Below are 14,483 nucleotides of genomic sequence, written 5' to 3'. Positions count from 1 at the left end.
CTCCACAAGAGACCAGGTGGGAGGGAAGCAGACACACCCTAGGATCCCAGTAAGCACGATGTTTATTTTCCAAACAATTTTATTGAATTGTGCTAAGAGTACACGGGCAGCACAAACGTATGAACAGGAAAAAAAAAAATCACATGTACAATAATTCTTTAAAAAGTGAAGGTTAATCTTGGGAGATATCAGGTCCCCTTCCCCTCCCCCTCCAGACTTCCAGCGTTTCCGTTATGGTTAAGCCCACTAACCTAGCATTTAAAAAAAGGAATACAGGAACTTTTGCAAAGGAAAAAAAAAAAAAAAAAAAACCAGAAACAAAACAAACAGCATAAAGGAAAAATGTTTTCCTGCTCAGATGGGACTCTTCCTGGGCACCTATTAGGAGGCGTGCTGAGCAGTGGAGAAACACAACTTCAGAGTGTAAGGGTATGGACCATCTGCAAAGGAGAACAAAGAGAGGTTTAGCTGGGCTCCCCTCCATTTCTGCAGTTTGACCACAGGGATCTAACCGGTCCCTGGTCACTGCCCACCATGAACCTCGCAAACAAGCCCAATAGTGAAGGCACTTCCCCTCCCCTTCAACTCCATGGACAATCCCATTCCCAGTTCCTCAGCTGGCCCAGGGCCTAAGTGGGCAGGTGTTCCCTCCTGCCAGAACAGCCCCTTCCTGGGTACTATCTGAGCCAGCCTCTGCGACAGACAGTGTTGAGTGTTTACTGGCAGCTTCTGACGCACAGAATGCCAGTCCCTGGAGGAGGAGTCTCAGTAACCCTCAGGCTGGCAGTGGGTCGTGGCAAGCAGCCAGGCTAGCCCTCCCTCCCATGGGGACCATCAGGCTAATCTCCTGGTGACCAGGTATCGCCTGCCCATGTCAGCAACAGTGAAGAGATCTCTGGGGTCCTATGTTGATAGCAGGAGGACAGCTCTGGCTTGAAGCCAGACCACCATTAGGCCACGAGGGGGATGACTACAGGACACACAGATACTCACTTGGGTTTTTCATCTGGTAATGATTCAGGAAGCCCAAAGTCTCCAGGGCATCGCTCTTGGATTCCCACTCCAGCAGCCCAGAGGAGCTGCGTTCACCTGATCAAAATGCAAAAGTTTTAGGCCAACCTGAGCAGGAAGCAGGGGGCCACCGACCTACAGCCAAGGAACAGGGAAAGGTGGGGACACTTTACTCACTTTTGCCTGAGAATACTTTCACAGAAGATGGCCGTTTCACTCCCAGCTCATCGCAGATCTGCAAGACACAGAAAATGGATTCAGAAACAGGAACATCACGTGGCAGGACTCAAACAGCCCATGACAAAGTACTTACATTTTCCTGGACATTTTTTTTTTTTTAAGATTTTACTTATTTATTCATGGGGGGGGGGGGCAGGCTCCACACAGTGAGCCCGTGGGACTCAATCCCAGGACTCCAGGATCATGCCCTGGGTTGAAGGCATGCGCCAAAACAGAGCCACCAGGGATCCCCCCCTTCCTGGACAGTTTTTAAGCTCTGATCACACAACATACTCTAAGGTATCCCCATGACTAAAAAAAGGTTTAGAAACACTACTCTTAACCGTGTTCTCACTACTGCTAACTACCATCATTACAGTAGAAACTGCTTTCTGAAATTCTCACCTGGGTGTACTGGCAGCAAGTGTTTGCTGAACTCATGTGCAACACCCCGGGCCAGAGCAAGGTCTGAAGTCCAACCCTGCCAGTCAGCCAACCTCCCCCTCAGTGTTCCAGTTTCCTCTGATGAGGCCTTAACAAGAGCCTCCCTTCTGATGTTATCTAGGCATGGGAGGGCCTGACTACGTAGACACTCTGAGACTGGACTCTGATCACCCCTCTATCACCCAGACACGGAGAAACCTTTTTCAGCAAAGATGCAGCCATTCTCACTTGTCAATAATAAAACAGTATAGCAAACTTCACCATTGCTAGAGGTTTGATGCCCTTCTCAGCCACTCCATCCTGGTCCCTGCTGCAGCCCTGGGATCCAACCCAGGGCCTGGCAGGGCCGGGGCTCAATAGGAACTGTTTGAAAGACAAAACAAACAAACAAACAAACAACAAAAAAAAAACGGCCCACCCAAATGGCAGTGGTGAGGGACCACCTCCACCGCACCCACCTCGAAGAAGTTCTCCTCGGTCACCTCCAGAGGTGCATTGAAGAAGTGTAGCACGTTGCTAGGGTGCTGGATACGATTCTTGGCTGCCTGCTCCGGAGTAGAGAACCGATTGTTCCTGGATTCGCTGAAGTCTTTATAACTGCAGGACCCGTCCTCTAGCCCATAAGACTGTCCGGGCATGATAGCCGGTTGCTTGGAGACACTGTGCCAGGGGAGGGGAGCTCTGTTAGACCCCAAGCCCTCCACGCTGGCCCCGTTCCCATCTGAAACACTGTGCGCCTCAGGGGCATTGCGCGCCACAGCTGAGGCGAGGCCAGCTCTCTCCCCATGCTTCAGCTGAAGGCTGGGGAGCCTGCCCGCCACACCCAACTCCTGCCTGAACAAGCACCCAGTTGCGCTATGCTCCTGCCGGGCCCTTGCTAGAGCTGCCCCATTCCACTTCCCTTCTTTCCTCGGCCCCTCTCCAACGCTCCCAAGCCTGAGGAAACGCAGAACCTACCAGACGTTCAGCTTCTGGCCGAACATGAAGTTGTTGTTGAGGTGAGTGATGGCCCGGTCCACAGCATAGCCATCAGCCATCTCCACCATGGCGGCCCCCGGCTTGCTTTTCATGAATTTCACCTTAAGGAGAGCAACTGTGATCAGCACTGCTGCCCAGCTCTCAGAGACCCTTCTCCCACCACGTCTGAGCTAGTTAAAAAACAAGGAACTCCTGGCTCTGGAGCGAGGCTTCCATTTCCTCACTTGTGAAAGAGGAATCCGGAGCAGAGAGAAGAGCATCTGGCCCACAGTAAGGGCTCAGCGCAACGGGCAGTGTTGTCACCTCAGGACGTAACCCATGCGTGCAATGCTTAACGGAGCCCAACAAAAGCCGGGGGCACAGGGAGAAAACAGAGCAGCTATTTCTGTCGTCTGTTCACAGACGCACACGGTCTACGGAGGGCGGGCCACAATGGGACACACCGCCGTGGGTGACAGTACCGACGACCGCGAGAACCCATGCCAGAGGCGCTAAAGCCAGCTTCTGTAGCCTGAAAGCCAGCTTCTACGTAAAGGTCTGTGAACCTGGGCAAGTTATTGTACCCTCCGTGCCTCCGCTGCCCTGACTTCTCATCAAGGATTCTAGGAACGGGCAAGTTGCTACGCTTCAAGCCCTTTCAATGCCACGAACGTTTGACCTGTGCTAGCTGTCACTGCTGTGAGCCCCAGGCTAAGCCAGGGGCCAGGAGCTCTTTAGACGCTTTCAGGACTCAGCTGGGTTCGAGACAAGCCACCCGGTCAGAGGTGCACAGCCACCTTTCCTACAGGCACAGCAGGAAGGCCAGTGTTGCCAGATCATCATAAGTTTTCTGAAGAAAATCCTCACACGATGATCTTCGGCCACAATAGTTTTGTAAGTCATAAACGTTCGTGTTAACGTTAATATTTCCACATGAAGAAGTCCTGGTTAACACCCCCGGTTAAAAAACACAACGCCGACGGTGAGGACAAACCAAATGTCTGCAGCTGGCCGCCTGCTTCAGCGAGCCACCCTCTCTGCATCAGCCTGCTCCCAGCCAGGCTCCTTCCCCCACCGGGACGTCTGAGGTTCAGCCCGCTAGGTCTGTAAGGGAAGCAACGGACCTGACAGAGGCTCACCTTCTCCACATTGCCATACAAGCAGAAGACATTGAAGACCCGATCACAGTTCATCTTAGATTGATCCAAGCCATAGACCATGAGCACAGGGCTGTCGGCGTGGGGGCCATACTCGGGTGGTGGGGGAGGGGGTGGGGGGTGCCCATACTGGGGGCCGTAGCGACTTGGGCCCCGACGGTGACCCCCCACTGGTGGGCCCATCCTTCTCCCTTCGTAGTGAGGTGGGGGGGGCCCGTAGCCCTCATCATGGTAATGGCTGTGGTACCCACCGTGGGGCCCTCCTGGGGGGTGGGAAGGAAAGAGAGGGAGGACGGGTGAGAATTTGCGCGGCGGGCGGCGGGCAGGGGCACATGAGCCACGGGAGTCCACGGAGGGGAACCCCCTGCCCTCACCATATTCTGCGGGATGATCTCCCAGGAGAGGGGGCTGTCTCTGGCGTTTGTTAGGGTTGCTGCCAGGGTCACCTGTGGACAGAGAAAGCAGTCAGAGGCTAACTTGGAACAAAGAGGGTCACCCTCCTGACTAGAGGCTAACCTCAAAGCCCTTCAGTTCCTGCAAGCCTTAAGCAAACCCTTCCTTCCTCACTGGAGCTGCTGGGGCCTCCTTCCTGTGGCCTGACCCAGGGTGGGCATGAAGCCCATCCTCAAGGATGGAGCCCGCTTCTCTTCCCCTGCCCATGCCAAATAGCAGATTTCCTTTCTCTGGGAAGGATGAGGCCAGCTTCTGGGCTTTCTCCTGCCCTGGCCCAAATGGGAAGGCCAGCTCTTGGGCCCTCTGGGGAACCTGCAGATGCTACAGAAGCTGTTATATTATGGAACCAAGAACAGATTTCTAAAATAACTCCCAATAAAGGGAGAGGAGCTTGAGCAAGAAAACCACCAAGATAAAGCAGGACAGAAAGATATAACCTGGCTCCCAAAGTTCCAAGGTTCTAGGAGCTCTAGGCCCCACTTTCTAGGCCTTTCTTTTGTCAACCCTGATCCCCCCTCCCACCCCATCCCCTCCCCTCCCCCATGTTACATCCAACCCGAGGAGAGGGGGACTGTAGGAAAGGACAAGCAGGGCAACAACAGAACCAGTTCAATTGAGCAGTCATGTACAAGGCATCAACATTCTCAGACCCCGACAATGGCGCAGATCCACCCCAGACCCCAGCTGCAATTCATAGTCACTACATGAATTTAGCGCTCAAGTGGCAGACACTGTTGCTAAGCGCTTTACAGACATCACCGCTTCTGAAATTCCTCACAACAACCCTATGAGGTAGGTACTATTTTACCCCCATTTTACAGATAAGGAACCTGAGCACTCAACTTTTAACTGAGTAGTTAAAAGACACTTTGGCCCAAGGTTACAAAGCAAGTTAGTGGCCGAGCCAGGATTTGAACCCAGGTCTGGCTGACTCCAAAACCCAGGGCTCGAGACCACTGCCCTTTCCTGCCACCCGGCCTGGGTTTTGTTTTCAACAATCAGTCATTACAAAGATGGAAAAGGGCTACTTACAGCAGAAGTACAGAGTACAATGTCCATTTGTCACAAAAAACAAATCTGTATTTTCTCTTACCATTGGACGCTTCAACAGTGAGTTAGCACAGTTCTGAAAGATGGCGTCCCATCAAACATACACTGCGACCCTGCATCACATGGTTTTACAGTCATAAATACAAGTTACGGTACACATCCGCTACAATTTTTCTTTTAAGAATTGTTTTTTAAAAGTCAATGTTTTGATTAAATCAAAAATGGCTCACAGATGTTCTGTCCTCAGAAGATACCAGAAAGTGGAAAATAAAGGTGTATGAAGTGGGTAGTGTCCCTCCATGTTGTCAGCTCCTCACATTGTGTGCTGCAGTGCGGTGGTGCGGTGCTTCTGGCTGTGTAGCGCTCCGTGTGCGTGTCTCCTGGTTATGAAGTGTGCCAGTGGCCCCACTATGCCCGCGCTTTTGGCCTTGGGAGCGCGCCCGGTTACCCACCAGCAGGTAACTGTGTACCTCTGAGCTGTTTGGCTGTCTGGTTTTAGGTCTGTTTGGTTTTTTTGATTTTTTTTTGTTGTGGTTTAAGTTTTTTTTTTTTGTTTTCTGATCTCCAGTTGGTGCAGATTATGTTGGCAGCCGATGACTGCGGAAAAAATAAAAATATCGAAACAGAAAATAACAAAAAAAAGGCCCTCCCCAAACCAAAGGACTTAAAAAAACCAAAAACCAAAAAACAACCCATATGGCGAGGAATGGAGAGAGGATCCTATTGTCTTGGAGGCCCATGGAATCTACTTCGGTCTATGAAACGTTCTCCGAAAAGAGCGCCGCTGGCTGGCTGGGAGAGCTCTGTTCTCTGTGTTTCCTACTTCTGTGTACATTCTCGGGTTCGAGTTTGCTTGGATTTTGACTTTTTTTTAATGTTTAGTAAAAAAGCAGTGTCTGCTGCCATGTTGCGTCTCTTTCTCTCTTTGTCTCTGTCTGCCTCTGTCTCTGTGCTTGTAGCTGTTCCTTGGAGCGCGGTGTGGTGTTCTTGATGTAGTGAGCTCAAGTCTGCGGCTGTTTCTGGGGACGTGGTGGAGGCTGCGTGTTCTGTTCTCTCCAGGAAGAGCTAGTGGTTTCTACCCTGTGTGTTGGTGAGCAATGTGCAGAGGCAGAGCCGCTGAAGTATGGTTCCCGAGGGGTGGCGAAGCACCGCCCTCACTCCAGGCCACCTCATCAGCTCTCGTTTTTGCCCCCCAGCCTCGGGGCGGCCAGAGCTGAGAGGCATCAAAACCAATGCACAGCCAGCCCCTGCCACTAGCCCCTGCCGGTCTGCACATCTTCTATTATGTTCCTTGGAGAAGAAATGGTTGGTTGCCATGTTTCTGTTAGCAGTCATGTAATGCCATTGCCCGCTCTGGTACATTCACTCGGTCACCAATTTGCCTCTGACCTCTGGAGGGGCAGCCAGGCCCACAGTGCCCACTGTGAGGGTCCTGGGGAAGAGTCTAGCCCACCCTGCCCACTGCTTCCCAGCTGTGAGGGCGAGCAAGACAGGCCCGCCTAGGAATGGGGGCCTTTGGCCTCCCAGGGCCCGTTGAGAGGTCAGCAACCGGCCTCCTCCCTCAGCCCGTGGCCTAGTCCGACGTATCAGACCAAGATAGACAGAGATGGACGGTCTTGCTGAGGGGGTGCCGCTGTTTTTCAAAGGCAATCCTCGACCTCTCCCTCCTATCCAAGGCAAACCATTCTTGACAGATTCTAGGAAGGGGGTTGTCCATTTGGGCCCCCTGTAGAGATGTTGAGTCCCCGCTACAAGGGAGGTGAGGCATGTCCGCCCTGCTCCAATCCAGGGTGTCTCACCTCCACAAAGTCAACTTGCTCAAAGGCTCTCCTCCAAGGGCCCGGGAGCCCTCATCGCCTCCCCACTCTGCCCCCGCCCTTCCCCCAGCAGACCCTCTCGATAGTGGAGAGCAAGAGAACCATTCCTGGCCCAGTGAGGATGGAGAGTCAGTGACCCTAGGCAGGCTCCTAGAAGGGAAGCAGCAGAATCCATTTGGGAGCTGCTGCTGGTTTATGTAAGCCATTGCCTCGCCCTGTGCTCAACGAGGCCCTGCTCCCCCACCCCGTCCAAGCCTCTGCCCTGGCTCTATACCCTCAGGCACATCAAAGGGCCCCCAGCAGCAGCTAGAACCTAGAGACCCCCTCATTCAGCCTCTCCCACTAGGGCATCTTTTCCAAGAGCTGACCACCCCACCGCCCCAGGCCCTCCCATGTCCACAGGGAGCCCAATGGCATTACATAACCCTGAGCCCGGGTCTATGGAGTGCACTAGTCGAGTGAAGGCAAGGCGGGTGTGTTTAAAACAAAGTGGCCATCAGGATTACCTTGTCCACTGAGATTGGGATTTGTGTAGTCCCAAGTATCCTGATCGTTCTTGAACACATTCAAGCGTGTGGGCTGCAGGGACAAGACAAAGCTTGAAATTAGCCAGGCCCCAGTTCACCTGGAAGGTGACAAGGGGCAGTCACTTCCCAGACCTACCTTCGCATATTCAATCTTCAGAGTGCAACAACCCGAGTAAATATCAGCCCCATTGAGCGAGGCCTTGGCCCGCTGGGCACTCTGCACAGAGTCAAATGTGCGTAAAGTTAAGGAAAGCCCCGAGACGGGTGTGCTTTGGGAAGGGCTTCACGGGAGGACGACGAGGGAATCCCCAAAAACCATATACTGCATGTGCACTTAGCTCACTGCCCGGTCACTAGCCGCTTGCAGGAGACGCGCTGGAGCGCTGCCCCAGATGGGCAGTCACTGTCTGGAGTTCCTGTCATCTACACTCACAACCCAAGACCCACAGGTGGCAGCACCTCCCTCTGCCACCATCCCAGGCCAAACCACTTTTCCTTTGCCCACTCCTCTCTCCTGTGCCATGTGCTTTGACTAAGCCTGGACAACCCCCACCCCCCACGGCACCCTAGACTCTGAGCTTTCACACTACACGCCCCATTCTTTAACGATCCCTCCCATCAGACCAGGGGCTCTGTGAAGAAACCAGGCACATGGCAGGCATCAGGAGCTCCATGCTGGTTGAAAGGATGCACTCCTGCCGAGCCTTGAGAGCACCCCCAACTCTGAGAACACCCCCTTTCCCATCAAAGGATATTCCACCATGGCCTGGACTCCATTCTTCCGGAAAATAACAATTCTCTGGACAGGACCACAAGGGTTGCAGATAGTGTAAAGAACATCCTGTAGAAAGCATACAAGCAAGATGAAAAGGCACTGGCAGGTCAATCTGGCTCAGGGGAGAGGAAGGGAGGAAGAGAGGCTCACAAAAGCTTCTGAAAGGCGGCTCATTGGCACATACCGTGGTAATGGAATAGATCGGGTTCAAGATGGTAAAGAGAAGCACGCTGTTGACGCTCCGGGAGTCATCTGAGTCCCCGGGCCGGGAGATCTTCTGGCTGGTAGAGTAATTGACAAAAGCCGGGTGGCCAGCAATGTAGATTTGGTTGTCGGCTGCGTAGTTCACAGCGTTGCAAGCCCCCAACACATCTTCAAACTCCACCAACGCTTGTCTCTTTTTAGGCATTACTACCACATAGCTGGCAGAAAGAACACATATATTTCAGCCCTTGCAGGAGAATATGGACAAGAAAGTGGCATTCCAGATATTCCCTGAACAGACTTATCTCTCTGGACTCCTCTGTACCCCCACCATGGTTTCCTGACCTGAACATCCTGCACCCTAAGTGGCACAACATGCAAAGAGACGTAGGCATCACCTCCTCTGGGGAGCCTGCCTTCCAGAATCCTCCTCCCCTGGCTGAATCAGATGCCTCCCGCAGGCTCCTGGGCTTTCCTATCACAGTGCTAATCACTCTGGATGGGAAGCTATCTGGGAGGGACCCCCAAACAGTTTCATTTGCTACTCTATTCCCAATGCCTAACATGTGACAAAAACGTTTGCTACGTGAGTGAGAGAATGTGGACTAGAAGCTACAAATGGAGGGTGGGAAGACATGGAACTTGCCACCTCACCCAAAGTGTAAGGGCTAAACCCAAGAGTGGAGAAGCCCCAGGACCTAGCCAAAGAACCCTGGGTCCAACTGGTCATGTCACTTCCAACCAAAACCCAAGGACACAAAGGACACCAACTTCTATGTCCAATCCGTGGCCTCTGAATGGAGTACCTGATGGGTCCAAATTCCTGCAAGGCCTCCACAAGGTCAGCTTCCACCACGCCGTCAATCAAGCCCCTGATGTGAACAACCGGGGAGGCAGGGGTTTTGTGTGGGTCATCGTAGTTCTCCTGTGAAAGGAAGCAAAATCATAACTTCATTTCCTGCTGTACAAGATGCAGGCCCACTGTCCTCTGTGTTGTTGGGACCCAATCAGATAAGACACTTAAATGTCAAACAGGGCGGACAACAAGGGATGGCATACAAACCAATCACCCCAAAAGGATTTTAGACCTGCAGAGCACAGGGCCTGAGTGCGTGACCACTTGCCACTGCCTCTTGCTGTAGCTGCTTCTTCTGCTTCTTTTATTTTTTTTAAATTTTTATTTATTTATGATAGTCACACAGAGAGAGAGAGAGAGAGAGGCAGAGACACAGGCAGAGGGAGAAGCAGGCTCCATGCACCAGGAGCCCAACGTGGGATTCAATCTCGGGTCTCCAGGATCGCGCCCTGGGCCAAAGGCAGGCGCCAAACCGCTGCGCCACCCAGGGATCCCCTTCTTCTTCTTTTAAAGATAATGTATTCATTCATGAGATACACAGAGAGAGGGAGAGCGAGGTAGAGACACAGGCAGAAGGAAAAGCATGCTCCATGCAGGGAGCCCGACGCAGGACTCGATCCCGGAACTCCAGGATCACACCCTGGGCGGAAGGCAGGCGCTAAACCGCTGAGCCACCCAGGGATCCCCTCTTGCTGTAACTTCTGAGGAAGGCAAAATGTAAGATAAGACATGCCCCATATCTTACATTCCTCCTAGAATTTTTCTCTACCCACTGGTCAAGGAAACAGGGAAACAACTGAGATAAGAAGGGCACAGCACTAAGCAGGAAGAACTCAAACAGTTTTCTGCTGCAGTCTGAATCACAACATTCTCTTGGAATGTAACTTTGACCTTTCCCTAGTGGAACAAGCCCAGTCAAGCATTACAATTCCCTACCACTCACCCCCAGGACCAGTCACACAGTGAAACAGCCATGCCCCAGAAGCTGTGAAAGCCAGGGCAGTCTCGACCACTTCTAGCCTTTAATCACCCACCCAAATCTGTGTTGGAAAATACTGCCTAAGCCAGACTAAGGAAAAACAAGATATGAAAAATCTTTCAGAAAGAAAAGAAACTCCAACCCACACCACTAAAACTCAAGACGGCTCTCTTGCAAGGAGAACTATCTTTCCACCCACACAGAGGGAGACGCCTCTGGGAATCAGGAAGAAAGTAACTTTCTCCATGTCTCCTGGGCTCTGGGCCCAACCTCCTGTCTGAGAGCCACCAAGCAGAAGCCCATGGAACAGGGGCAGAATTGGATTCTATTTCAGGAATGAACCACACAAACCACAGGAGGCACACCCGCCTGATGGTTACCAGCTCAGCAGTTTAGAGTTCCATAGCCCATAAATTCTAATCCCAGCCCCGCCCCCATAGCTATATGATCTGAACAAACTTCCCTCAGCCCTTGGGAGTCCCGAATTGTAATACCACCGTGTAACTCACACAGAAGTGTTAAAGATTTAGCTTAAGTACTTTCAAAATGTGTGCAACAAGGCCTGGCAGAAATTGAAACACTAGAAATCACAGCTACAGGTCACCACCAAACCCTGGAAAATCCTGCAAATGGCTGAACGGGAGAGGACTTCGTGAACTTGGGAGGGAGGGAGGGAATGGGCTCCAAGCCAGGAGGAACAAATGGTGGTCCTTCCCAACTAGGAGGTCAAAGACGTCGAAAACCTCCCAAAACGCCCACCCTCATGGAACATTCTGGTTCATCAAACCAAATGCACCTACTTAAGCCCCGGAACTTTTAAGCAAACTTGTGATGGTTCCAAAGCTTAGTTCAATTCCCACACAGCTAAAAAGACCTTTCGCAAGCCTTTCTTCTGGTTTTCACAGCCCACAAAAACGGGGACACAGTCTGTTCTCGGGGAACATCCTCAAAGTAGATCAACTTCTGTGTCGACACGAACCATGACGCGATTAAGATTTAATAGCAATCGGGCAAAATTCCCCACTCAAGTGCGGAAAAGGCCACCGCCCACCCGTTCCCGCTCACGCGGTGCTCCCCCCCACCCGCCCACGAGGCCCAAGCACAAGTAGTGCGCTTGCGCAGGAGGGCAGTGAATTAAACGATAAAGGAAAAGAAACGGCCCGGCCGCGTGCCCGGCCCCCACACTCCAGCCCGCGGCGCCTGCGCATTGCGCCACCCGCAGCGCGAGCTCCTTCCTCCGCCTCCCACACCCCCCCTCCGCTCTGACTAGCGCGCACGCGCAAGCGCCTGTCCTCGCGCAAACCCCGCCGTTTGCCCAATGCCTGCCCCTCCCCCACCCCGTCACGGCGTGAGGGCCTGGGCGCGTGCGCAGAGGCGCCCCCCCTCAAATGAATACCCTCAAGGTGGAAATTTTTCCCTCCCTTCACGGCCGTCCCCGGCGCCTAGAGCCCTGGCCTCACCCCGCCGCCGCCGCCCGCCGCCCCGGCTCCTCCACCGCCGCCGCCACCGCCTCCGTGCTGGTCGCCAGCGTTGTCCGTCTTGAGCCGCTTAGGGGCTCGGCCGCCCTCACTGCCGCCGCCGTAGTAGCGGCCACCGCCGCCTCCGCCGCCCGCCGCCGCCATCTTCACCATCGCTCCCGACCGCCTCCGCTGCTCGTCCGGCTGCTGCCTCTGCTCCAGCCGCCGACGCCGCTTCTCCGCCCGGGGCAGCAGCCTCCGCGACATGGCGGCGCAGAACCCGCCTCCCCCCGCCTCTCATTGGGGGAGGGACACGCCCGTCACCCGCCGCCCCCACCCGATAGGGGGAGCCACTGGTCCCGCCAAGGGGGGAGGGGAAGCCTCCGCACGCCTCGCGCGCCTATTGGGTACAGCCCACGCCGTTCTGCAGCCGGGCCCGCCCTCGTTTGTCTGGGACACTCCTTATAGGCGAGTGCTTTCTGCCAGTCATTCGCCCGACCCCGCCGCCTTAAAATAAACTCCAATTTGATAGGTCGGATTTCTGGCACGGCCAGGCCTCCCGTGGAGCCCCTGATAGGAAGAACGCTCCCCATTCGCCTGGGGAGCCCCGCCTTCTTCCCGCTTTGATTGGCTCCCTCACGGGTCCATCAAACCGAAAAGCCTTAGTGTTCCAGTCACGACTCCCCCCTTCCCGCGCCACTCCGCAAGGAGAAAAGGAAAGCCCTCCCTCTGGCCTCTCTCCAGTGGTTACTGCAGATGCCCATCTCCTGCGTCTCTACCCGATTAGTCAATGACGAGGGGGAAGGGTCCCCTCGCTTGGACGCTACGACCACCGGTGGTCTCTGATTGGGTGCAGAAGGGAAGCCCTCCCCAGGCCGACGGGCGTTCTTTGGCGCAGTCTAGGACGGGATCGGGGGCGAGGGCGCGAGCGCCCATAGGCTTCCAGGCGTCTCTGGAGGCGGGGCGACCCTATAAACGAGCCAAGGCCTGGGGTACCCCGAGTATTTATTGACATGCTGTGTGTGGCGCCGAGGGCCCGCCCGAGACGGGGGCAGCTGCCAGTGCAGTGTCCCCGCCGCTGTACCTTTTTCCTCCCCACCTCGATCCTTCACGGGGCCGGAGGAATTTTAATAACCCAAACTTAACCCTTTCGGGAGAAAACCATTTGCAGCTGCCGACTGTCTTCGGACCCTGTCAAGTTGGCCGGCGTCATCTCACGCATCCGCTCCGCCTCTAAATTCAGCCAGAATAGCGCCTTTCAGTTTGCACAAAGGGAGGACCCTTCACGCCCCTTTCGACCTTTGCCCGCGTAGGCCCTTCCAGCTACAAACTCCTCCTGCCGGAGCAACCTCTCGCGCTGTCCGTGCAGCAGTCGCTACTCTGAAAGAGGTCCCTGTCCCTACTCGTCCCTGTGATAACTCCTGACCACCCAGGCCAGTGGCTTTCACGCGACTGCCCTGGTCCTGATCTCTGTGGCTCGTCACAGGCTGGTGACTGTCCGTTTTCCCGCGCGGAAGTCCTGTGTGGGTAAGGGAGCGTAGTGACGCTGGCCCCCTACCAAGCACCAGGCACGGCGCACCAAAGGGGAGTCCCGGTGTTCTAGGTGTCCGGGCCCTCCTAACTTGGGGACAGGGTAGGGCAACCCTGAGGATCCCCCCCTCCCTCCGGCTCCGGGGTCCAACGCCGTTCCCAAGAGCCGGGACCCAGGGGCGGGGTGGGGGGTCGAGCCAGGAGCCCGCGTTAGGGGGCTGTCTCTCGGAGGTGGGACGGGAGATCCTGAGCTCAGAGAGGACAGAATCGTGGGAAATAGGGGCGCCCTCCCAAGGACGCTTCGGAATCTTCCCTCCGGTGAAAGGAAAGGGGGTTCCTAAAATAATAGGAGCCTTCGTGGAAACTAAGTTTGAAATGGGGTCAGTGAGCTACGAGAGTGGGACAGGACCGACGGGCCCGCAGATTTGGGGAGATGAGAAAGTTGGGAGCGGGCTGCCGGCGATCTCAATCAGTTCCCGGTCACACAGGGAAAATCCCAAAAGGCCGGCGGAACACCGAAAAGGGCGGGGGGGGGGGGGCGGCGCCTCCAACACGTGATCGTGGCGACGGAGGGAGGCGGGGCGGGTCCCACCGAAGGGCGGGGTCGCGAGGTCCCGACGTCAGAGGAATGCGGTGGGGGGAGGGGGGAGGGGGGAGAGGGGCCCCTCCCCTCCCCGCCCCCGCGCCCGGCCCGTACGCCCCTCGCGCCGACGCGCGCTGCCGGGACGCGGCGGAACCGTCCTCGGCGCCGCGCGTTCCGGGTCGCCCGCCCGCCCGCTCACACCCTCGGCGGGCGGCCGGGCCGTCGCGTTCCCCGCACCGCCACGCTCCCGGCCTCCGCCCCTCCCCCACCCCCTGCGCTCCGGCGGCGGGCGGCGCCTCCCCCCCGCCCCCCGGCCCCCGCCCCGACCCCTCGCCCCCAGCCCCTACCAGCTCGGCGGCGAGCCTGGCCGGCCGTCCGGGATCGAAAAGAGCAGACACTGGGAAGTTTTGGGGGAGGGAGGGGCGGGCCTTAAAGGGACCACGACCTCTTTTCAGCCTGGGGAA

At 55.4% G+C, this 14,483-nt stretch overlaps 1 protein-coding gene across 3 annotated transcripts; it reads right to left on the bottom strand.

The window, feature by feature from the left end:
- Positions 1–61: 61 nt before the first annotated feature.
- On the bottom strand, positions 62–14,480 carry HNRNPL (heterogeneous nuclear ribonucleoprotein L). Of its 3 annotated transcripts, XM_041735913.1 has the most exons (13): positions 11,910–12,189; positions 9,421–9,539; positions 8,595–8,832; positions 8,391–8,476; positions 7,772–7,868; positions 7,615–7,687; positions 4,163–4,234; positions 3,771–4,051; positions 2,632–2,753; positions 2,133–2,334; positions 1,189–1,246; positions 994–1,089; positions 62–440 (listed from the first exon to the last, which is right to left on the bottom strand). In XM_041735913.1, the coding sequence occupies exons 1-13, from the start codon at positions 12,171–12,173 to the stop codon at positions 382–384; spliced, it is 1,767 nt and encodes a 588-aa protein (XP_041591847.1). In that variant the 5' UTR covers positions 12,174–12,189; the 3' UTR covers positions 62–381. The 3 variants fall into 3 exon arrangements, with proteins under 3 accessions (XP_041591847.1, XP_041591857.1, XP_041591837.1); XM_041735923.1 differs by lacking the exon at positions 11,910–12,189 and adding an exon at positions 14,367–14,480 and having other exon boundaries at positions 3,771–4,234; XM_041735903.1 differs by having other exon boundaries at positions 3,771–4,234; positions 11,910–12,191.
- Between the last annotated feature and the right edge of the window lie 3 nt (positions 14,481–14,483).

The sequence above is a fragment of the Vulpes lagopus genome, chromosome 2 (assembly GCF_018345385.1).
Source record: "Vulpes lagopus strain Blue_001 chromosome 2, ASM1834538v1, whole genome shotgun sequence".
Lineage (NCBI taxonomy): Eukaryota > Metazoa > Chordata > Mammalia > Carnivora > Canidae > Vulpes > Vulpes lagopus.
Note: the sequence above shows the minus strand (reverse complement) of the source record. Positions and strands in the feature narration are given on the sequence as shown.

Excerpts from the sequence above, each read along its gene's own strand:
- HNRNPL (XM_041735903.1), bottom strand. The coding sequence starts at position 12,173 with ATGTCGCGGAGGCTGCTGCCCCGGGCGGAGAAGCGGCGTCGGCGGCTG. Across the intron at positions 8,477-8,594 it reads CGATCTATTCCATTACCACG|GATGTTCTTTACACTATCTG; the intron begins GTATGTGCCAAT and ends TGCTTTCTACAG. Across the intron at positions 1,247-2,132 it reads CCGAGGAGAACTTCTTCGAG|ATCTGCGATGAGCTGGGAGT; the intron begins GTGGGTGCGGTG and ends TGTGTCTTGCAG.